Raw genomic sequence first — 26,768 nt, 5'->3', positions numbered from 1 at the left:
CTCGAGGATTTGCCCAATATACAAGAAAGGTGAGAAAGAGAATCCAAGTAGTTATAGGCCGGTATCTATTATTCCTATTTTTGGAAAAGTGTTAGAATGTGTAATGAAGACTCAATTGGCAAATTATTTTGAAGGAAATTACTTATTGTGTCATACGCAGTTTGGTTTTCGTAAAGGTAAAACAACAGTTGATGCTATTTTATCACTGCTGGCATCAGCATACAATGGTTTTTAAGATAAAATGTACTCTGAGATCACGTTATGCGACCTTACAAAAGCTTTTGACTGAGTTTCACATGACATTTTAAGACTTAAGCTACAATACTATGGTATAAAAGAAAAGGCAGTAAAGTTACTTGGTATCCATCTTGATACAAAACTAACCTGGGATTGCCACATTGAATACGTCTCTCGGAGACTGTCCAGAGTCCTGTACCTCTTAAGAGTAATTAGAGATAAAATACCCGGACAGTACCTAAGAAGTGTTTATTTTGCTTTTTTTCCATAGCATATTGAAGTATGGAATCCTGGTGTGGGGAAACAGCAATAAACTTATTGAAGTCCTACTCATTCAGAAGAAAGCAATAAGAATTATCCAGTGGTGTATACTGGTTTAAGGGTCTGGGCTACCACTGACCCTATTATTACACAAAATATATTTTAAAATCCCTATAATAAAATTCCTTACCTATTTATATGTGAATTCCAGACGTCTCGATTGGGACGAAAATATGTTGATGACTTCATCATTGAAATTATAGTTGGGCCGCTTGCAATGTTTCTGTAGAAATGCCTTTCAATGGACATCAGTGCCAAGCCGGATAAACGTTCTTGTGTATGAGTTGATCTACAGTAGGATTTTATTCTCTTCAACGCAGAAAATGTTCTTTCTACCGATGCTGACGTAGCTGGTATTGTCACAATTAACGTTGCCAATTTAAGGACTTCAGGAACAACTTGGTTCAGCTGATTTTCATATATGGCAGATAATATTTCATGGATAGGTTTGCTCGAAAAATCAAAGACTTCTGCTAAATATATTACACTTAATTCATTTTTCAAACGTACTTGTTCAAAGTGACTGTTATAGGACTGAAATAATTTGTTTAGTGCCTCATTCGGGAAGTTTTCTCTATAAGCAGAAAATTTTTGAGAATCTAGGAGATGTGTGAACTGAAACTTTCCATAATCAGAAAATCTGTCAGTAATTTCCATGAACATACGATCTAGTATGCTGTAGTACAGCTGCCTGTATTTAAATTCATCATCTCCTTTTCTTCGCTTTAATGGCGGTTCCATTGTATTGGCTGAAGAATTTTCATTTTCCATATTACTCCATATGGACAGAAACCCACTACGTCTGAACTCGGATATAGTATTTCTTAACTTGATACCTCTTGCAAGCAGTATCCTATGTCTAGACTTTTTGTCTGAAGAATACTGTAGAGCACATCTGTAAGTGCGAACACTCTAGCATAGACTTCATGAAGAAATATATTCTGAAACTGTGTGAAAAAATACAAATATCCTTGAGCGTGCACAATTACATCATCATCCCAGTTTTCTTCAGAGTCATTACAAATGATATTTTCAAAGAAAGCAGTCAGTTGTTCTCTGTATTCCTTTACTGTATTTATAAGCCGAGATGTAAATTCCATCTAGTTGGTGCTACTTTTGGGAGTTTCTTGTTGATAAATTCTTTGAGTTTTTTTATCTTTTAGGAGATGATGAGAAAAATGCTGCTAAACCCGACAGTGTTTTGAAAAAAATGCGGCATTCTGGAATGGATGAAGTAGTTTGTTGCAAAACTAAATTGAGAACATGGCTGTAACAATGAACAAATAGTGCTTGAGGATACTTTTCTTGAACTTTTGTTTTTAAGCCATTAATATTTCCCGTCATAACTGAAGCACCGTCGTATGTCTGTGCAATTAACTTATTACCGACATTGTATTCTGCTATAACACCTTCCACATGCTGAAACAAAGCAGCAGCAGTTTTGCCCGAACTGACATTTGTGAATCCTATAGTACTGTCGACGTATCATAAAACAGTGGACAATTGACTCTGATTAGAGCAGTCACTTGTTTCATCAACAACAATGGCCACAAAAGGTGCTTCTTCTGTTTCAGATTTTATGTTCTTTATCATAACTCCACTTATAGCAAATATTAAGTCATTCAGAATTGCAGGAGAAGTACCACGAAATACTGTTGAACTCTCATGATGTTAGGCCAGTAAATGGTCAAATTCACTTACGGAACTTAAATATTCAATATAATTTCCTCTACTGTCTGATTCCACACTCTCATTATGACCCCGAAAAGCCAATTCTTAATAATTAATAATTCACAATTAATACAACTCTTAGACACTCGAACAAATCACACATTTAAAATACTGCACTGCAAGAACACAATCATATTCATGAGCTGGCGTACTAAGCGTATTGTTGCTTCGCGCCTGCGAAGAAACTGATCACAAGAGCGGCAACTCGCCCGGCCTACACTGCACGATGGTAACGGAAGGGAGTGGGGGACGGGCTGTTGTACGACAGGACAGCGTGTGCGGAACGGTCACAGGCTACCTCACGTAGCAGCGGTTTCTCTAGCGATGCCGCCTTGACAACTTGTTTCTTTTCGAGAGTAGAGAGCGCATATAAATCTAACAATTACTTTAATTTTAATTACTGTGGTAAAAGTAATAATACAAAATTATTACATTATGTTATATTATAAACTTTTTCTTTTGTAATATCCTTGGGCTACCGCCGGTAGCCCCTGTAGTCCGCAAAATACGCCCCTGGAATTATCACAGAAGTACCAAGCAAAGCACATTGTAAACCACTGTTCATACAGGAGTCCATCTTAACAGTTGTTAATGAATATATTCTGGAACTACTTCTTTACATCAAGAAAAATCTTTATGGCTTCACCAGTAGGATGGATAAACATGAGTATAATACTCGGAATAAAGAAAAACTGGACATACCATTTTGCAGACTATCCAAAGTTAAAAGTAGTCCTAACATGTTGGGCTGTAGAATGTTCAACATGTTACCACAGGAAGCACAGGAAGTTTCACTTGACATATTCAAAGTCAAAGTGAAAACATGGCTTCTTAGAAACCCATTCTATTCTGTACAAGAATACTTTGAATCAGAAAATCAAGCTGTAGATATTTTTTAGGTTTCTTTCTCTGAATTGTGTTATTATTTTGTAATATATTAGGAAATTCTCATAAATTGTTAAGTTAATTCTTGTTTTATTGTATATAAACGGAGCAAATCAAATAATATTTGTTATCAGTGTGTTACAATTTTCATCTAGATATTAGCCTATTTTTGATAATCTTGACTCTCAATTGTAAACACTAAGGAGTATTTGTGATCATTTTGTTTTATGTTTAGTGTTGTAATAGAATAATTTTCATATTTCCACTATAATTTCACACGTGTAATTTGACAATGTCATTAGCTTTTGCTATAACGACAGCTAATAAATACTATACTATACTATACTATACATTAGCTACTATCTGCGTGTATTAAAACTACTTTTTAATTTCATGTCTTTGTTTAGTGTCGTCTCTGTGCATACGTGAACAAGTTGCCTAGGTTGGATCTCTGCGCATTGCCTGGATTGGGCTGACTCAATTTAGGAAACTGTTAGTATTTTTTCTCAACATGAATATAAAGGATTATATTATGGTCAACGTTAAGAAAAAGTATAATGTTGGGGAATTCTGTGTCTTTATGTTTCCAAGATGTCAAAAAGGGAAACCTACCGGAAATGAAATGACACTTTGAAGATGGCGGTAACAGCATACAGGAATGGTGACTATGGACTCAATGAGTGTGCTTGCGTATATACAGTGCCATAGGCTACAGCAAAGAGACATGTTGATTGTAAAAACGCTTTCCAATGAAGTCCTTCGGAAGGCAAGCAAACTTCAATTGAGATATGGAAAAAAATATTGCCGACCACATTCTCTTGTTTGAAGAAAGGTTTTATGGGTTGACAATCAAAGATGTGCATAAGCTTGCTTTTGATGTCGCAGAAAAATATGATGCTCCCTACACCTTTAACAAGGAGAAAAAATGGCCGGAAAGAAGTGATTCTGTGCTTTTATGAAGCGAAACTCAAAACTTTCTCTCCGTCACCCAGAAGGGATATCAATGGCCCGAGCTAAGGGGTTCAATAGGGAGAGTGTTAACCAGTTTTCGAAGTCATAAGTGGTGAAAGAGGTGCAAACACCACAGTAGTCTGTGTTATCATGCGGCGGGGTTCTTTATACTGCTACTGGTAACTTTCAAATGCAAGAGGAAATCAAGTCATCTTTTTATTTTTTATGTCTACATTTTTTTATTCACAGGAGTTTCGTAGCCAAACAAGGGAACTTTCTAGATCTATGTAAAATTTTTGCTTTTTTTTATATATATAATTTTGAAACAGGCTATGTAACCGAGACAAGCAACTAATATAAAACTAATTCAGTTCAAAGAGAATGGAATATTGTTTCTGTAATTAATTTGTCTTGTTTTTCTTTAATTTTTCATCAAAATTCAGAGAATTGTGTAACTTCTTTCACCAAATGTTAATATCTGATACATTTTTAACGTAAATTGAGTGATTTAAAGATATTTATACTAAATAACCTTCTTCTACTTATTTGTTTACTATTATTGATGTATTTTTGCGAGGTCCAAATTGGGACACTATGAGTCCAAATTAGGCAACCGGTTTCCCAATTTGGACCATTTCCATGATTTTAGCTTTACTTTTTTATATTCATTAAGAATTGTGTAATTTAAATTATAACGGTGTAGGATGAAAGTACATAGAATGTAGAATGTATTAAACATATTTTGATTTAATTTAATCATTATTAAAGATGTGGGATTATAAAACAAAAAAACTGGTCCAATATAGGCAACTTTCCCCTAATGAGTACACATAACTTTTGTGATTAGTGGAATTCCTACGGAGAGCTCATGCATTTTGTCAAGATACTCGCGATGCGCAATAGGGGAACAACGTTTCTGTGGCGGGAGTAGGAGTAGAAGGGAAGGCCGTAAGTAGACTCATCCGATCTCGTGAGCAGCTCTGTAGGAAGATTGGGGGAGTGTCTGGACGTAATGCATGAGCTGTATAAATAAATGAAACGAATTACCTTTTCCAAAACGCTTATGTTCATAGTACCGATTGCTATTGTGCAATGTTGAAACATGAGAGAGGATTCCAAGACATTGCAAACTTCGTCTTATTCTAAATTAAAAACTAATAGCAAGATACATGTTCAAATCCTTAACGAGTTTAAAAATTGAAGGGATGGAAGAGGAGGACAGCAAATATTTTTATAACATCGTAGGCAAAAACATGACAGGCCTCCGCCTGCAGACCGAATATCTGTCATGCAGGACGATGTGCAGTAGAAAAATACAATGGACTAATGCATTTTCTTTATTAACAGATTTAATATTATAAGCTAAAATAATGTGTACTATGAATATCAATATTTTATTTACCTAATAAACAGTTCGGATACTATAAGTTGCAATGATATTTAGTATGAAAATGAAACGATTATGTATATAGAAATATGGAAAATATTATATATATAATGCTGTTCATGTTATTATACTTTCATCAAACGCATAGTCACACATCTATTACTGCAGAACAACTGTGATTTATTTCAATATTATGAGAAGAATACTGTTTTCAGAACATGTAGGTATAGGAGGCAGAAGAAAAATTGCGTAAGATTTGTGATGATATGCTACGAGTAATGTTACTGGAGCTAAATGACAATTGTGAGCAGTATGGGATGAAGATAACTGCAAACAAGACAAAGACCATGATTATCGAAAGAAAACTAAAGAATGTAAATATGTGATATTTGATATTTGATATATTTGGTCACAGCACTTCTTTACATGTAATGGTGTACCTCACATTTCTGTATCCGGTGCCACCATTAACACTTACATTAACACATATTTGCAGTACATGTCTACACAACTTCTACCAATTAAACTATGTACTTTTTTTATTATTACTTGTTCAATCTCCCTTTCAGTATTTCTCCTACATTTCGTTTGCTATTCTCTATTTGATCATTAATCGTAATATATCTAAATTTATATATGCCTTTCAAACCCCCTTTTTCCTCTAACTACTATTCACTAAGATTTCAATTTCACTTATTCTCTACAAATTATCATATTGAATTATTTGCCTTACTTGTTCTTTGACCTTTTCTCCTATCTGTCTCTTATATTCATTTACTGTTCCAACGTTCAAATGTCAGTACTAATTTTATGCTGTCACTTGTTCATTTCTTTTAACCCTTTTTCACTTTTCACTCATTCATATTTGCGCTCACTTTCAACTTTCTCTCTATTCCACTTACACCTAAACCTTTCCCAATACTCTCACTGCCTATAAATCTTATATTTCTCTCTACACATCAGCTTATACACTTTCTCGCTCCCCTATACTTCTCTATCATTTACAATTACAATTACCCTTTACTAGCACTTTTTGATCATATCCCCACAATTTTTAATCGTATCTAATAACATTGCTATATCCTCAGCTGTCGCAGGTTCTGACCTTTCTTTACTGCTTGTCTCTGCTTTATTTCTATCTCTGTCTTTCTTTCTATTTCCTTCTTCTTCTTCTTCTTCTTCTATTCCTCTTTCTCTTTTATTCCCCCCCACGCTTTCACTTCCACATCCTAGATTTCCACTCACACTCGCACCCTTAATCTTTTCACTACTTTCTTCCCTATCACTTCCTGACTCTTGGTTTCTCTTTTTATCCCCACTCGCCTTTTTTCTAACACCTGTGCTTCTTGTTCCGTTATTGTCAGCATTCCTTCTGGAGTGCGCTAACCTTACTGCCATCGTATGGAGACTAGGAATCTGTTTACGCTGCTTGATCACGTTACACTTATCTTCTCGATGTGTCATCACCTCTACACTTCCTCGTACGTCAGCATGTGGGTTTCTGAACTCACTACTATTCGCTCCTGTTACCATGTGATCTGCGACAATGACTTGTTCCGTCCTTGAAGTTGGGATGATTTTCTTCTGCTCCTTCCCTTCGCTCATGTAGCAAACGTCGACTTTGTCCTCTTTCGTTCTTCTCGTTAGTCCAAATTCTGGATGATCTTCATTCCTCAGGCAGAACTCCAGATCATACCATTTTCCGTTCACTTTCAATTTATCTTCGTACATTTTAGCAAAGTGACCCTTCGCCCTCGCTGCTTTCATATAAGGTAGTAGTCGTTTTCTTCTATTTCTTACTTCAAATGACATATCTGTTTGCACCCTCACTCCTGAACCCCGGAGCCGTCCTAGATTGTTCAGAATAACTTCCCTTACTTTTGTATTCTTGAGGCTCAAGAAGATAGGCCTTTTATTTCCTTTCCCTAATCTGTACGTATGGTCGACATGTTCTTCTCTCAACTCTATATTAAAGATCACTTCACATAAATCTCTCACTTTCTTAAAGGTATCCATCTCTTTTTCCCGGCCCCTTTCTTCAACCCCGAAAATTATTAAGTTATCTTTTCTCAACTTGAGGTCGTATTCACTCATCTTCTTCTTTAATTTGTTATTCTCTTCTATCAACTCTTCTATCTTTTCACAGATGTTATCTACTTTTAGTCTTAAAGCCTGGTTCTTCATATCTACTTCTACTTGATTCAAGCCTGCATTATTATTCCGTTCCTCTCTACTTAATTCACTTACTTTATCATTTCCTGATGTCTCTTTCCGTAACCACTGTTCCATCTTCTCTTACTGTAATCTTCGTTTCTTCCTCAGGCCAATAGCCTTTATACTGGAATGTAAATATGCGAATTCGAAATGAGGCAGTGAAATACATGAACAACTTCAAATACTTGTGGCGTACTATAAGTAACTGCCTACTGAAGAATGTGAAATGTGTGGTGAATGGAAGAAATGTTCGGAGCGAAAGAAAATATCAGTTGATTGACAACATTAAGATATATAGATCATAGCCTATTCAGAAACTAAGGAGAAGGCGGAAAATAGGAAAGACTGTGGACTGCTGGCTTTGCAGTGAAATACCTGCCCTTCACAGAAGACAATGAATGAATGTGAAGATTGTAACGACGATTAAAAAATAACTGAATTTTAGATTTGTATTAGAGAAAATTCGTATTAGAGAAAGCGTCCCCCCCCCCCCGTAATTTGGGCAGACCATATTGCAGCACGAACACAATCAATGCTTGCGAATCATTTTATAGAAAGTTTAATTCCCTCTTGTAATCTCCACGTCCAGACATATTAAAAATTGTCAATATAAATACACATATTCATATATGAGGCCTCACTGTCCTCATTGAATAATCAAGACTACCTACATGTAGTCAACGTGTAGATACCTATTACTGGAGAAAAATTCGTTCCGGCACCGGGAATCGAACCCAGGGCCTCTCAGCTATGCGCCCTGAGCGCTCTTTCCATCTGAGCTATGCCGAGAACCGATTCACGGTGCTGGGCAAGCTCTCCTCCTTTGTATCATTAATGGCCTACTACCTGCATTTTAGACATAAGTCATACCTGCAGGAGCGCATATTTAAATAACTTTATGGCCATTTTCGACAACAGTATATTGAATACTGTTGACATTGATATATACATATATTTACATATGAGGCCTTGCCATTCTCATTGAATAATCAAGACTACCTACATGTAAGCATTGTGTAGATACCTATTATTTGAGAAAAATTCGTCCCGGCACTGGGAATCGAACCCAGGACCTCTCAGCTATGCGCGCTGGGCGTTCTTTCCATCTGAGCTATGCCAAGACTCGATTCACAGTGCCGGCCGAACTCTCCTCCTTTGTATCATTAATGGCCTACTACCTTCATTTTAGACATAGGCCTAAGTCATACACATGGAGGAGCACATATTTAAATGAATTTATGGCCATTTTCAATAACATCGGGTCTCGGCATAGCTCAGATGGAAAGAGCGCTCAGCGCGCATAGCTGAGAGGTCGTATGTTCGATTTCCGGTGCCGGAACGAATTTTTCTACAATAATAGGTATCTTCACGTTGACGACATATAGGTAGTCTTGATTATTCAATGAGGACGGCGAGGCCTCATATATTAATATGGAATGGAATGGAATTTAAGTGAGGGGGGCACGGATGGCCCAGCACTGCGAACTGTTAATATCTATTGCGCTAACCCTCGATATGGAATGAGTTGCGTGACATAGATCCCCTATGCGCACCAACCCAACCACATGACTCCCTAACGACCGGTCCCTACAGCCAACAGAAATCTATATACCCATTCTTGCTTCGGCAACTTCCCCCAAGGCCCCCTGTCGGTCCGAAGCGAAATTCCTCCCCTGAGTAGGTCCGCCTCGGGTGCTCGTTGCAGAAGCCATCCAACTTCGTTTCGTTTAGCTACACGGAGGCCAGTCGAGAGAGCCAGTAGTTATGGGAGGCCGCCTGTAGAGTGATCTGAAATACCAGAAACAGGATGATGAGGAAAGGATGATGGGGAAGGGAAGGAAGTGGCGAAGATGTGTGGGGTTCCAATCGCCTGATAAAGTTACCTGATTTTCATCCATAGGAGTGAGGGAAAACCCCCGAAAAAACCTCACCCAGGCAACTCGTCCTGACCGGTAATCGAACCTGAGACCGCTGGGTTAGGAGTTACACTCGCTAACCCCTCAGCCACAACGGTGGATCATATATGAATATATGTATATATCAATGTTAACAGTATTCAATAAACTGTTGTCGAAAATGGTCATAAAGTCATTTAAATATGCACGTTCTTGCACGTATGACTTACGTCTGCATGACCCTACCCAGCTCTCTCCTCACTCTTCTCAGATGATTCCCAGGCATTAGACAAAATCTGCACTCATCACTGAAGAAAGTTTCACGTCATTGTTCCAGATTTCAATTCAAATGCTCCCTAGCCCACTGTTTCTGGTGCCACAGTGTAGGGGGGTCATTACTTCTGCTCACAAAGGTCTCCTGGATTTTATGTTGTCCAAGTGGAGACGGTTTCTTACTCTTTGGGTTGTCACAGCCAGATGCCCACAGGAAGGCATGGTATAGCTGTGTTGCATTGTCTTTTAGATCTCTACGAGCCATTATTCGCAGGTAGAGGTGTTCAGCTGGTTTTGTTGATCGCGGGCGATCACTCTGAGGCAAGTGTTCAACATTTTTTGTCATATTATAGCGATTCCATGTCCTTACAACATCACTATGACAGCTTTCCATCTCGCGACCAATTTCCCTCATGCTGAAGCCTTGCTGACAAGGATGACGAAGACTATCTTCTGTCTGTCAAAGGGTAGAATAAGCTCTCGTGCTATTCTATACATTGCTAACTTAACTCAAAATCTGCTTAAAATCACGTTTTCGATGGAAAAGTGATTATTTGTGTCCATTAATTGCCTCTGTTGTTAATCAATAAAGTGTGCAATAGTGGTGTGTAATATTGAAATATTGAATAACAGATGCTCATTTGTTTCAAGATAACATCTTATATTTATATTTATTTTAAAATGATCGCTTATCTATAGCAGTTATAAAAAACTGTAGTGGTGTAAAACTTTCTTTTGAGCAGTGTATTTATTATTATTATTATTATTATTATTATTATTATTATTATTATTATTATTATTATTATTATTATTACTACTTATTCTGACGACGCCATAAATTCATTGTAATGTCTAAGGCCAATAAACATTTTATCTTATGTCTCTTATTTAAACAAGTAGAAGTAATTTATTATGCACTTCACAAACACTCTTTGATGAAAAAGTCGAATGCATTTAGTGAAGGATTGGAAACGAGCCCATAGAATAATAAAAGTATATTAGAAAAATGAAAGCATAAAAATACTGACTGTACTTTCAGCCCTTAGGCTTAATGCTCAATGACAACATAGGCATAGTCAAGTTCATTCCAATGCACTCAGGTTAATCAAGGTAAACCTGTGGTGTACAAAGTTATTGAGCATATTTTGTTGGAATATTTGTAATAAATCTTTCCTGTCATTCGATTCTGTTATTGCTACATTATTGTCTTAACATTTTTTCACAACATGGAACAATGAATATTTCCAATCAATAAGGGTCACTTACACTATTAGAATATTTCTTCAGACAAATTTCAGCTGAATGAATGGTATATCACCATACATGTGAGAGAATTTCATGCTGTGGAAAACGGTAAAGTGTTTCAGATGAAGGGGTTATAGGCCTATATTTCAAAATTTTCCCTCAAATTGAAAACAGATATAAAATAAAATACAAGTAACAACCATTCTATTCCTTTATACATTTTAATAGATCATTAACGACGCTGTACAGTATCGACTACTAAGTTATTTAGCATAAATAGAATTGTTTATAGTGAGGTGAGGCCGAGGATTCGTCATGCGATTACTTGGCATTCGCCTTATAGTTGGGGAAAACTTCGGAATAAACCCAACCAGGTAATTCGCCCAATCAGGAATTGAATATAGGTCCGACCAGAGCTCTGAATCAGTAGGCAGTTGTGCTACTACCTGAACTATGCCGATGGTCACTCTAGTCTTACTGGCTTCTTTGTATACTTACTTGCTTCGAAAGTACATATTATTTAATTTACAATATTGCATATATCTTGACAAATGTTCAATAAAGAAATACGCAATTTGTAATATTTATAAGCTCAATTTTTTAAGTTAAAAACTTACATTAATAGTTTATGTATGAAAAATATGTACTGTAGTCCACACCTGTGGAGTAACGGCTAGCACGTCTGGCTGCAAAACCAGATGGCCCGGGTTCGAATTCCGGTTGGGGTAAGTTACCTGGTTGAGGTTTTTCCCGGAGTTTTCCCTCAACCCAATACGAGCAAATGCTGTGTAACTTTCGGTGCTGGACCCCGGACTCATTTCACCAGCATTATCACCTTCATATCATTCAGACGCTAAATAACCTAGATGTTGATACAGTGTCGTATAATAACCCAATAAAAAATATGTACAGTTACCCTGAAAAAGAATGAGACGATTCTTGGTCGTCGGAAGTTAAAGTTCTACAGCGCGGTTCACTCGATATCGACGTAGGGATACATAACATGACACTTAGTACAAGAATTGTTACAAGGACCACAACAAGGACAAGGACCAGAATAAGGATCACGAAGAAGACTGCCATTTAAGGCCAGGATTTCACAACATAGCTCGAGTCCCAAAATATCATTGCTTCACTGTACCGAATGGCAAATGCCTGCTAAGGGATCTACATTCTGGACTGCTGCTATCACTGTCTTGTCTCGGTAGCTCATATAGTAGCGTGCCAGTTCCATTGTATAACCGAAACGTCTCGTGTTCGATCCCAGGTAAAACTTTTTTTTTTATTGAGGTGTAATTAATTTGTTCAGAGTTCCTCGACTGTCTAATTGTCGAAAAATATGGAATAATTTATGCCCAATTTCTGGGTCTTACAAGTGGGCTGAACCTCGTCAAAAAAAATAAATCTTACTTGGAAGTTAAAAGTATTCTTCCTCAAACAAAAATCATAAGGAACAAAAAGAGACCTGTTAACTTACAATCTTGTCCACATGCCATCAGCTTCTATTACAGCTCTAAGTCGATCCGGCATGGATGTCACGAGATTGTGGAATAAGTTCTGATCCCCGGCGAGATCTTCCCAGGTGTCAACAACTTGATCCCACAATTCGTCTCGATTTCGAGGGCGTCGGTGGGCATAGGTGGCTATCCTTCTCTTTTTCAATTCCGCCCATAAATTTTCGATGACATTCAAATCAGGTGACTTCGGAGGCCAATTAATGATTTCGATCTCGGGTCTCCTTTGAAACCATCTTTGAATGCTTGCAGCATAGTGCACAGGATGGTTATCCTGCTGGAACAGCAATGTTCCTTCGGGAAAACGTTCTCGGGCGGAGGGAAGGAATATATTTTCCAGAATGTGCTCGTAAGTTTCCGCATTAAACCAGCCATCGATGCGTTCTATAACGCCAGGTCCATCGTAAGACATCCACCCCCAACATGATATGCTAAAGCGCCCCGATCTTTCACGTTGGTGCACATAGCGCTGATCATGTCGGAGACCATCCTCATGATAGACACGGACAGGACCTTCGTAATCACTCGAGATGGTTGTTTCGTCGGAGAAAATTACATTTCTCCAATCGAAATCCACTCGATTGGTAGCGAAGGCAAGACGGTCGACAGCTTGTGCTTCCCCCAATATTTCCATTTGCGCAGCCCTCTGGCTCCTAATACCGCGGTTCCTCAACCTGCTGATCACAGTCTGTGAAGAGCCGGGAAAGTTAGATGCTGCTCTTATTTCGTTAGCAGTCAGAAAGGGGTCCTGTCGAAATGTCTCGAATAAAAGAGCATCCTCTTCCAATGAAGAAATCCGCGGACGCCCAGGAATAGGGCGATTTTCGACCTCCCCAAAATTTTGGTAACGATGAACCCATCTCGCGGCTGTACTTCCAGGAACACCGACCAAACGGCCAGCAGATCTAGCCCCATATCCAGCCTCAACTAGAGCTATAACTCGCTGTCTCATGTCACGTCGGTTCGCCATTACGATGAGAAATGAGAGATGACGATAATACTTTAGTGTAGACAATGACTATTTAACATGATATAGAATTATTGAAATAAGAGGCATCTTGCATAGTAAGAGTTAATAAATCAACCCTAAATTAAATATCTAAATAACAGGATATAACAGGAAGTCCAATTGTTGCGAAACTAATCAAATTAAATCTAATTACATTAAATAAACAAACTCCAAGTTATGACACCACATTGCTACAGCTAAATTGTATGTTATTAATATAAGCATTGAATAGGTCCGTGGTTGTGCGTTGGACGACAAAACCAAACATCGAAATTTCGAATCTTGCCGAGGAATGTAACTTCTTGCTTTTTATAATGTAAATCAGACTTATAACTACAATCATTCATATTTCTTACATTATTTATTAATATTTATAGCCAACATTGAATTTGTAAAGAAAAGACTTTAGAAATCTCATATGGAATTTGTGATCTGCAGTGACATAAACATAGATTATCTCTCGGAACTTTTCCGTAAAAGTAAATTAAATTCACTCCTTGAAACTGGAAACCTTATTCGTAGGGTCATTTTCCCATAGCATACAAGCTGAAGTAACACAGCCATTGATAAACGTTTTGTACACAGAATTAGACTGAATTCCTATTCGACAGAACCTATAATCAATGGCTTGTCTGATCATGATAAACAAATCCTATGTGTTTCCAATGTCACTGAACAATTTCAAAATATTAATTTAAAAACTAAGAAAGGATCGTAATTGCTGTATCTAGTGATTATTTACATTTATGTCTACAAAATGAATCTTGGAAAAACATATATGATACTGGTACTACTGATATTAAGAGTAAATATATTGAATTTTTCACTTAATTTCATAATCACTTCAGTGGATGTTCTCCACTCAATGTTGTGAAAAAATTCAAAAGTTAAAACATGTAGATAACGCAGGGACTTCAAAATCTCATGTATTAAAAAGAAGAATATATATGTAATGAGTTGCAATGTAATGATCTTCATGTTCTTAAATACTGCAAGAAGTACAGTGTAATTTATCAAAAATTATGAAAGAGGGAAATAGAATATATTTGAGTAGAAAAGTACAAAATTCATATAATGCAATTAAACCTATTCGTAATATTATTAAATTTAAACTTGTAGATATCCTAAGAAAGAAAATATTTTTTCATTAAAACCAATGATTATAAAGTAGAGGATCCCAAATCTATTGCAAATTCTTTTAACGTATTATAGTATATAGTACAGAAATATTATTGACAACTTAAACATTCAAGATTTTGCAAAAGATACTGCAATTGGCTACTTAACAGATGTATTTAATAATTATTATTAATATATGTAATTAGTCAATAACTGCAACAGTGCTTATACATTCAATCATAACATGAATAAAATTGAATGCAAACACGTAGATAAAATAGTTAAAATTAACTGCAGGGGTGAGAATGAAATAATCCAAAGCCATACTTTTAACAAAAATTGTTTTTTGCGAGTGCATTTCTTACACATATGGGAAAGCTATTAATAAATTATTGTAATAATTACTCAACAAATGACATAGCCTAAGGACTCTAAACCTTTGTAAAAGTTTGTCTATTATTATATATTTTTTAAATTTCATTTTAATTGTTAGTTTTTAATATATATGCATTTACATTGTATATATGTGTGTGAATAAATGCATTCATTAGATTAACGTTTATAATATTATAACTTGTAATTTTGTATTGTTTGCGATCATTAACACTTAATCCCAGGACTTTGTAAAACTATATTTCAACGTGACTTAGCTATTTCAACGTTATTTAGACAAAAAAAATTGTTGTGTAGACTAAGAATCGAACTCGCACTCTTCTACACAACACGCAGAAGTCTTACCGTCTGAGCTATGGAAACGACATGAAAGCTTTCCTTTCTGTGCGGAGTGTCGATCTAGTCATGAAGGTCCATTGTCGACTTAACTACACGATTTATGTATATATTTATCTTTTATTTACGTAATATTATCATATTTTTTGCAGTTTTTTAATTGAATTTCGGAACGATGCTAGTAACAAACCAAATAGCCTGAATTTAAGTAACTCAATATTCGTTATCTTGTGTATCGGTGCTCTGGTCTCCAATCATGCGCAGTGTCTTACATCTGAGACTTAGGAATATTCAATCGTCTCATCCTTTTCCAAGGAAACTGTACTGTATAACTGATATATTTTTAACACACACCTGTCAAATATTTTAATGTTTTTTAGGTAATTGCATTATCTTCTTCCACATTCCAGGATTGGGTAATATCACGTGTGCTGCATGGTTGCCAAGTGGTGTAGGCCCTTAGAGAGAAATTATCGAAACTGAGTTAGTAGTGCCATGGTATTCTCCATATGGAGTAGTATTAATTTGTCAAGTGAAATAAGTCCAATAGTACATAAATCTTCCAAGAGTGCGCATTAGAAGTTTGAGCAAACAATTATTTTTCGCCTTGCATTTTGTGCTTAGTGAAGTAAGTCAGGTACCAATGTTGCACTTGGACAGTCTATTATGCGTTTACACCACCACATATATTTCAGCAACAATAATCAACAATAATGGGAATTGTTACTAGAAATTTCTTAAATATAACGAACACAAACCTCTGTTTTTCACAAAACAAGTTTTTTCCACTTACACCACTTGACGACCAAATAGACCACTTGTTTCAGGCTTTATTATCAAATCGTCTCTTGCATAGTATTATTATTTGAAGAAAACTATATTTTCACAACACATTTTAAAAAATCTCTTACAGTTTGTGTGGAGGTTACAACACCAATATATCAAAAAAATAAAATAACATTAAATGCATGATCATAACCTTACACATCAGCTCAGATATCAAACAGAATTTCAAAACATTTTCATGTTTATTTAATTAAACTTCTTTCATATCTCTAGGAACAGTTGTTACAATTTATATCACATTTTCTTTCAAATTTGCGACAAGATAATATTATTTCCATTTCCTAGAATCAGACTACACAGTTACATTACCTACGAGCTTCCTGAAATGGAAGAGTCAAGGCAAAGTTCTACTTTTAACTATGAGTACAATGTAATGGCGTACGTAATTAACTAGCGGACTTACTTGTGTTAATTATGTATGTCTGTGTGGCTTACAGCTGTTTCGGTGCTTCATCCCACCATCCTCAGAACCTACTAGATCTCGGCGTCATCTCGAACTTCTCTGCCTGTTATGTGGGTGCGTTTGATTGATGAAAAGTGTTGAAAAGTCGAGTCAAATAGTGTGTGTGTACTGAAATTGATCTGTGTGTTGAGAATTTGATCAGGGCGTGTTTTAGTGTGTTTGTATATTTCGTATTGTTCTAGTGTGTTGAGTTTTTGGTTCTTGGGTTGTATGTGTAGGATTTCCATGTCCGCATTTATGTTATTGTATGTAATGTTATGTTTTATTTAACGACGCTCGCAACTGCAGAGGTTATATCAGCGTCGCCGGATGTGCCGGAATTTTGTCCCGCAGGAGTTCTTTTACATGCCAGTAAATCTACTGACATGAGCCTGTCGCATTTAAGCACACTTAAATGCCATCGACCTGGCCCGAGATCGAACCCGCAACCTTGGGCATAGAAGGCCAGCGCTATACCAACTTGCCAACTAGGTCGACTATTGTATGAACGGTTAGCATTGGTTATGTGATCGGCGTACTGTATGTAGATGTATTGTGTCCTCTGGTTATTGCTTTAATGTGTTCTTTGTAGCGTGTTTGGAATGATCTGCCTGTCTGCCTGTTACTAAAGCAATAATCAGAGGACACAATACAACTACATACGCCGATCACATAACCAATGCTAACCATACATACAATAACATTAAATGCGGACATGGAAATCCTACTCATGCAACCCAAGAACCAAAAACTCAACACACTAGAACAATACGAAATATGCAAACACACTAAAACACACCCCGATCAAGTTCTCAACACACAGATCAATTTCAGTACACACACACTATTTGACTCGACTTTCCAATACTTTTCAACAATCAAACGCACTCACATAACAGGCAGAGAAGTTCGAGATGACGCCAAGATCTAGTAGGCTCTGAGGATCGTGTGATGAAGCACCGAAACAGCTGTAAGCCGCACAGACATACATAATTAACACGTGTAAGTCCGTTAGTTAATCAATTACGTATAGGGGCATTCCATGTCAAATCAACACAAAAAAGTGAGCTTTTCAACCCGACCACCTCAGATTTTCATTAAATTTGGTGGGATGGTAAAGAACCTTAAGTTAAGTAATTATATAAAATTTTAGCCCTCAATAATGCACGATATCCATACAGCAATTCTGTCAATACGAGAAAAAATGTAGAAATGTCGCATACTATGTCAAAAAAAATAATTCATAACTTCTCTTCTAATTGAGGTAGAATCTTACTCTTGGGCTTATTTTAAAGCTAAGGGATCATACGTTTCAATAAAAATAGGTTTGCATCAAAGTAATGAATTCTTTATTGAATAGTCACGTGAAACACATTTTAACATTGAATATCTATAAATGCGGGACATAAATTATTTCGCGAAAAATGTATGTTATAGAGGTAAGAGTATTCTCCCCTTGGTGTAAGTTTCATTTTGGAACCGTTTCAGAAATATCAGTAAAAAAATATATCAATGTATTGGTATGTAGCACTTAAACCGGTCTTACACCAACACTGCATGGGCACGAGTTCATACTTGTCTGATAAGCTGCGTCATCGATCTGTCAGGCCATCATGAGTGACAGTTTATACAGTCGTCAATTTATACAAAACGTGCAATCTGTTTCAAGTGCAGTGTCGTTAGTTTTCGTAGTATGTGGTAGTTTGTGCGATGTAATGGAGTCGCGTTTTAAGTTATAGGTCTATGTTTGCTGCAATCCCTTCGAGAAATCAGGGCATTGTAATTAGAGGAAAAATTTAAGAAACGTTATATCGTGGATGCTTAATGTATTCCCTGGTTTAAAACAGGAACAAAAGGTGTGCCCTAAGTGTCGCAAAGAAATAAAAATATAATATGATGCTATTACGCAGAATCCTCAGAATGACTCTAGTAATGAAGAATACGTCAACTCTACAGCAAATGTAAGTCATTAAATACAAGTCTTTTTGACCAAGGTGTGTTCCTTATTAAACAAGAAAGGCTACAACAAGAGAAATATAAGAGACAGAAATTTGAAAATATTGTAAAAGACAAAGTCTTCGATATAAAGATGCCAAGGAACCAGGACCTTTCTGATTTTGAAATTTTGTCTCAGTTGCAGGAAAATTTTCAAAATTCGGGTAAAAGTGAGAAAATCACCATTTTAACACTACTACCTAAAAGCTGGAGCGTAAATAATATAAAAAATAGTTTCCTTCTGCTTTCGAATACATAATTCGGAAAGCCAAATTCCTGGCAATGGGAAAGGGAATTTTGTATTCACCAGATCCAAAACCTGGAAAACCCTTGCTCGCGGCTGTTGCCGGTAAAGTTAAAGAATTCTGTTGTTCTGACGAGATAAGCAGAATGATGCCTGGTAAGAAATATTTGTTGTGATTAAAGAATCAGGGAGTAAATCACACGGGCAGAAATTAATTATATGCAGTGTTTAAAAATTCTAACCCTGACCAAGAAATTGTATTCTAGCTGGAGTTAGTGGGACTATAATGTCTGTGTTTGTGTCCTCATCAGAATGTAAAACTTATGCCGAAAGCAATTTATTGAAGTTTCAGATCTATGTGGATTTCAAGAAAATTCTTCTTTCTACCTTCCAACTTAACATTTCTTGGCTACTATGGTGTGCAATCCTCCTCATATAATTTGCTTGTTCAGGAAATGTACAGGATGTCCTGAACCATTCAAAATAAGAGAGGGTTTAGAGAAATGTTTCGAATAAAACTTCAGTGAATCAGTGACCTGCAAGCAGTGGATGACAACTGACCGATCAACGCTTGACACTATAATGAAACCCACAGACAAATTTTTCGACTGTCTCTTGGAGAAACTTGGTGATTTACTGATTCACTCATTTATATCATCTGAACAAAGTAAGTTTCTACGTGATATGAAATCATTTATACAACCATGCCTGCTTGTTGTGTTATGCGACTTCGCTGAAAACTATTATTTCGTAATCCAAGATGAAATTCAGTCATATCACAGGACTAATGTGCAGACAACCATTCATACTTTCGTAATATATTATAACGAATCGTCATCCGATACAGTCTCTATTAAAAATCTGGTAATAATTTCACACTGCCCGAAACATGACACTACAGCTGTACATCTGTTTCAAAAATATCTAATGGAGTCATTAAAACAAACATCTGTAATTCACCACAAAAATTATGTATTTCTCTGATGGATTCTCTGCTCAGTATAAAAATAGAAAAAAAATTTCCTGAACCTCACATTACATGAAGAAGATTTTGGATTTCCAACAGAATTGCATATCACATGGCAAAAGAGCATGTGACATTGTAGGTGGGACACTTATAAGGTTTTCGGCTTGTGCTAGTTTGCAGAGACCATCCGATAAACAAATAACTACACCTAGGGAATTGTACGACTGGACAAGGGATCATTTCCCAAACATTAATAGCGTTTATGTGACTGAAAAAGGCTATACTGAAGAGGAAAAAATGCTTGCTCTTTGATTTGCAAAATCCACCACAGTGCCTGGAACACAAGTTTCATACAGTCCTGCTGTTTAGGATGGGTATTATACTTGCTAAGCAGTTTTAAAATGCAGCTGAAACAATGCAGCATCCTATCTGGAAAGATGATCAGGCTATTTCATCTCAGCAATGAATGGTAAGCATTTCTTACAGAACTTCAGGTTTAACTAAATCCATGTGACAATAATTTATTTGAGGTAATAATTAAAAAAATTCGAATTATGTACTCCATGTTAAATTACATAGCGATATTCAAGAATATGATCAAATATAATTAAATACAACGAATGTGTGGGACATAATTATCGCGACTTATACGGTTAGTTTACACTTGCAGTGACATAATAATTTTTATCTTTGTAACCTATGATGATTCCAAGTTGAAACTTATCAGTTCATTATATCATTAATTGAGGCGTACTATATATTTTTTTCATTAAAATAGAAATCCAGCATTTTTAAATATGAATATATGAAAATTATTTCACCATGTTTTTTAGTGTAATTGAATACATGCAGAAAACAATATAAACAATAAAAACTATCAGATATTAAGAATGTATCACCCAATTTTTGTAAATTTATCTGGAGATGTTGTTGAGATATATAATTTTAATTGAAGCAGCGTGCTTACAAAAATATGATTTTTCTTCATGTTTGAAACGCCACTGACAGAAAACGAAAAGCACAGGACATATGAAACTCGGCAGTTTTAGTTAGCACGGCAGGTAAAACAAACCCTCAAAATTTGAAAGAAATCTGAGTCAGTCGTGTTGAGCGCCTTGTTGATTTGATATGAAATGATCCAATATTCAAGTTTTAAAAGTAGTGTATGCAAGATTCAAAATGTAATGGCGTAGCTACACTGTTAACACGAAAAAGAAAAGAGAGACTTAAAAATCATAGGAACAGAACAACTTTGGAGTATGTACCGGTAGAAGTTTACTTTTGGGACAAATGGATGCAAATTTAAACATAAGTCTTCTATCTTACTACACCAGAACAAAATCTCTGGCAAACAAACTGACGGAAAGCTGGGTGGAATCTCAATATATTTCCGAAAGAAGCAAAGTTATTCACATTTTGAATTGCAGTAGATCTGACCTGATATATGAAAGCACGTTGACAGAACAAAACTCAAATATTTTTAAACCTTGTGTATACCTACTGTACTGATGTTTGGTACCAGTATACAATGTGCTACAATTCTGCATCCCATAAGCTATCAGTGAACCATCAATCAAGGTAATTGATTTACATTGTATTATATTTATAATGAAAGTTGTTGTGAAATCACATAGAGAGTCAGAATTATTCCATATATATTCCTGCATAACTTTCTTTGTACCAGTACCCATTCTCCATTATTTTGGAGGTTAGAAGGAGCAAGAAAATTATAATTGCATAAAACTGGAATTGAATTCCAATATTTGCTCCAATAGTGAACATACCAGTACTAACTGGATGAAAATAATACTAATAATGATGACAATTAAACTTTGTGAGGCCAAACTGGGCTAAATTTTTACGTACTGGTACTTTAAGTACATCTTAATTTTGTAAAGGAAAATGTGAAACGAAACTTGACAGAAGAGTTCGTATTTATTTGTGTTAGGCATAGTCTGTCTTATTAGATGACATTTTAAAATGCAAATTCAAATTATGAAATTTCTTTTAAAGTTTTTAAAACGGTCTTCCTGTGTAAAATTACCCCACAGTCTTTAACTACCAGAGTTATAATTTGTGTCACAACAAATTCTGATCAACCCTCCAACCTACATTGATAGATGTGTTTGTAACAGAGCAATGTTGGACAGCAACAGTATTCAACGCTAATTGTTCTGTTTTCTAGTTACAGTTATGTTACCAGGAATGTCATCCAGCAGCCATCAACACTTTTTTGCTAAATGGCATTGATCACTGTAACTCAGCGTTTCTCAAACTAAGATCCGCGGACCACCTGTGGTCCTCGAGGTCTGCCCCTGTGGTCCTTCAAAAAAGGCAGAAGGAAAAAAAATTCAAACAAATTGTGTATCACTCTATAGGTGAAAATCTCAGAGTTTGGAAATGACACATGGCAATTGCCTTTCACTTTTTATCCTAGTTCTAATATTTTATGAAATTTCTTATCCTACCCGTCTACCCACTTCCCACTCTATTCTCAGCAACAAAAGAGGGATTTAAAGCACTATGAACGTGGCGTTTCTTGCCATACAACTCTGAGGTCACAATTTGAAACTTATTTTCCAAGCAAATATGACGAATTTTCATGAGTTCATGATCACTTTCATTGCGATATTGAAACTAACGAACTTTCTTTGAGTGAAAGAGAACAGTTAATTGAACTCTCGAATGAGACCGGACTTAAAATGAAATTCCAAGTGGAAGGTATGGTTAATTTCTAGACCTCATCACAAGGGAAAACAGAATATAGTGGACTGTACAATGGTGCTTTAGAGATTATAATTCGGTTTGCTTCTACGTATCTGTGTGAGAAAGGGTTTTCATCACTAACTCTAATAAAAACAAAGTAGGTTACCGAAATCTACTCGATGTATGTGACAATCTCCCACTTAAGCTTACCAGCATACGTCCAAATATAGAACAACTCTCCAAGAATCAGTAGGCTCATCCACCTCATTAATGTGAGTACCGAAATTGATTTATTTTTAGTTAATAAGTTAAAGATTATCCAAACTCTAATAGCCGTGAGTTATTAAAGAAACAAAAATGAATTTTCTTCTATTAACATTAGCTTAATTAGTTAATATTAATATAAAATTAATTTAATTTAATTAATGTTAATTAATTGTTTTAAAATACAAGTACCGGTATACTGGTATTAAAATATGCTACAAAAATGATAAATTTGCTTTCGAAGTGAACAAGAGTGAAGTGGTCCGCGGAACTGTTGTGACTTAAAAAAGTGGTCCCCACTTCAAAAAGTTTGAGAAACGCTGCTCTAACTCACAAGAAAGCCACGGAGATTTGTTTTGGTTGAATTGGGAAAGTAGTCTAAAATGACATTTAAAATATAGGCAATATCACAACAATGTTGTAAGTCAATGTGAACAGAAAGTAAAAGTAAATATGTTAAAAATATCTTAGAAAATAAAAGATTTGTAGATGCCATATTTGCCCTCGAAAAGATGTATTGAAAGTAGAAGAATGTGCCCAGGATGTGGGGATTACATCTGTAACAGCAATTGTTAGTGTTCATCTATGTTGTCTATGGGAGGCAGAATCAGTCTCAAAAGAGTTGTTGCAAATTGCAATATAATGGATTGTAATATTTTTTATTTGGAATAAACATTCTATGTTTCTTAATAGATTGTTTTCTTTGTTGAAATATATTACGCGTAAAGTGAGAACATGAATGCAAGAACACCATTATTCGAGAAATATGTTTAATGTAATTTTCAATTTGGGGTAGAGCTGTACCCTGTCAATCTTTAATGTTATAAACTGTCTGGTCTCACGAAAGTTATAATTTCAAGCAATGCCTCAAGGTACAATCTGCCATAAGCATAAATATGATAATAACATACTGTAATTCTTTGGTGACCAATATACTGGTATTGTAGCCTATTCTAAATCACAGCAGTATTAAAAAAATTCTTTCTTTGACTAGAAAGAATTCTATGACTAGATGGATACTGATAACCTCAAGAATTCTTATTAATATTACACACATCGCATTAAATTGGGAAGATAAACATTTAATCTTTTTGTAAAACTCATATAACTTGACGAAGAGCTTAAAGCACATGTTAATATTAGTAGTGAGACAATTTCTCAATATCAGTCTACCTGTATCTGAAATATAAGTGAACCAATCTGATCATGTTTTTCGTGAACAATATTTTGAGCCCAAGCCTTGCATTCGATGTTGATAACAACATAACCTAAAAAAATAAGAATTAAAAAATTATTAATATGTATCTCACATTTTAAATACATTTTTATGATTTAAAGGAATTTATTACTATCAATGTGTCTTCCGATAGAGGTTCTGGTTGATATGTACACTTAGCGGCAAAAAGAATGGGCCGGCCGACAATTTCAAAGTTCCAGAGACATAACATTGCGCATGCTCGTCTCGTCAAGGCCATAGTTCACCAGTTAAGACATAAGTAAACCATTTAAATTTGCTGTATTTTGTTTAAGAGTCTAAAATATATAATAAAATCGAATGGCGGGTTGATTCTACATACATCAGGGCCCTTGAAGAGTGAAATAATAACAAAATTGATAAATACAAAATCAACCGGAGCGAATATGAACAGGAAAACCACGTATTATGCTGAACCGACATTAACAGTCACAGTAGCGTAAGTTGTTACGGCATTGGTCTATTGAACACGTTGGTAGTAGTAGCTTAAGGTTCGAATCACCCCCACTCTTCTTTTTTTTTATTACAAATTTGCCTCATATGTGTCTCGCAAAGCTATAATTATGTGGCAATATCTCTTAGAATATGCCCAAACTCTAATCAATAATAAACATCCCTCTCTCTTTCAAGCAATACTGTTATCTGTTAATACAACGTTCTGTCTCGTCATTATGCTTGAAGATGGCACAGAAAAAATAACCCATTGCACTGGTTCGCATAGGTTATTCTTCATATGCTACTCTCCGACAGGACTTTGATTGGAGAAATGTCATTTTCTCCGACCTGGTAATTGTTTCCAGTAGCATCCTGCATATGCTAGTCTCCGACAGGACTTCGATTGGAGAAATGTCATTTTCTCCGACAAGGTAATTGTCTCCAATAGCAACGATAGTACTGCCATAGTTTATTGTATGAATGGCCACTGATATGATGAACGCTTCGAGAGGCGAATTATTAACAAGTCGGGTTACGTGAGGGTCGCGTGTTGGGGGTGGATGTCATATGATGGGGCAGGACTTCTGGAACGCATCCACAGGTGGTTTACGGCAGAAGTCTACAAACACATTTTGGCAAATGTAATGATCCCTTCCATCCGAAAACGATATCCAGAAGGAACACTTTTCTTCCAGCAGGATAATCATCCGATACACACCGCCAACCAGATTCAAAGATGGTTTACGAGGAGGCGTGATGTTGACCCAGTCAACTGGCCTCCAAATTCACCAGATATGAATCCAACTCAAAATTTGTGGGCTGCAGTCAAAAGGATCCTACGCTCTAATTGGGCAGAACACCCACCCGTTCGGACACCTGAGGAATTGTGGGACAGAGTTCTAGATGCGTGGGAGAAGATGGCCAAGAATTTAGACCTGTTCCATAATCTTGTGGACTCCATGCCACGCAGAATGAGGGCAGTTGTTGACGCAGGTGGTTTGTGGACGAGATACTAGTCCCCACCACAAGCCTTGTTTTGTTAATATATTAAAAAAATTGTTTGTTTTTGTTTATTTAATTATTTATTTGTGTTTGATATGCGTCCGGTTTTTTAGGATGTGAAACAAGTATTTTTGTTTATACAGGCCAGGTGTCACCTATTAATAGCCCACTGGTGATGGGCAATAATATTTTTACAAGGCAGGCATAACGAAGTTTGTTAACAAATGTCATTTCACATTTAAACTTATAGATTAAGTAAAAGTTAAAATAAAGAAAAATAATAATTTTACCGTACCAGGAGGCAAACTCACAAGCTCTGGCATGGATGTCAGACTTCTTACCACTGGGCTACACAATGCTCGTAAGGTTTACTACATTATAGATGGACGACTTTCAATGAAGAGACACCACAGCAATGCCTTGTAGTGGCTTACGTTTACATGAGTGAACCGCACGATAGAACTTAGCATTTCTATCGATCAAGAGTCGGCCCATTCTTTTTGCCATTAAGTGTACATCTATAACAAAGTGCAGCATGATTTTCTATGAATTGAAACTATATAGCTTTTCTTATCGACTTTTGTGTGCTTATTATGAAAATGTACTTAGTTTTGCCCATCACATCAGAATATTCCACAATTCGCAATTTTATTTTAATTAAGAGATAAGGGGACTGAATACTCAAACTTCCACATTTCTTGATAGATTTACTTAAAATTTTTACTGTCAGTTAATAGCATTAACAGTAATAATACTACCAAATTTTAATTGAATCGAACTAATAGTTATTAAGTTATTATTTTTTAAATATGTTTATATGCAAATAATGTCAATTAATCAAATGTTCCCTATTGTTTTCTAGATATAACATTAAATGTAATAATATTTCTTTTGAGTATGAATTGTAATCATACAAATATTTTACAGTGAGTTATTTAGTATAACTGATTTTACTTAATTGTAATATTTTTAGTAGGGATTGTAGACCCTATCCCCATCATGTTAATGTTACCTACTTCAGGTGCACTTTTGTCAGAAACTATTGCACAATTAGGAAACTTTGCATATTTATAGTTTGGATTTTTCTGAATCTTTGTGTATT

The 26,768-nt window shown here is 35.8% G+C and overlaps 1 protein-coding gene across 2 annotated transcripts in view; it reads right to left on the bottom strand.

The window, feature by feature from the left end:
• Positions 1-5,940: 5,940 nt before the first annotated feature.
• Positions 5,941-26,768, bottom strand: part of LOC138707954 (sodium/potassium-transporting ATPase subunit beta-2-like) — a 60,626-nt gene continuing 39,798 nt past the window's right edge. Inside the window, exon 2 of one of the 2 annotated variants that reach the window (XM_069838027.1) lies at positions 5,941-7,850. In XM_069838027.1, coding sequence (XP_069694128.1) covers positions 6,536-7,801 — 1,266 coding nt within the window. In that variant the 5' untranslated portion in view covers positions 7,802-7,850 and the 3' untranslated portion in view covers positions 5,941-6,535. Of the gene's footprint in view, positions 7,851-23,171; positions 24,243-26,768 lie in introns of those variants that run through there. The other variant, XM_069838028.1, reaches the window with a different exon arrangement.

Source organism: Periplaneta americana, chromosome 10, assembly GCF_040183065.1.
Source record: "Periplaneta americana isolate PAMFEO1 chromosome 10, P.americana_PAMFEO1_priV1, whole genome shotgun sequence".
Lineage (NCBI taxonomy): Eukaryota > Metazoa > Arthropoda > Insecta > Blattodea > Blattidae > Periplaneta > Periplaneta americana.
The sequence above is the reverse complement of the archived record's forward strand: the minus strand, read 5'-3'. Positions and strand labels throughout refer to the sequence as shown.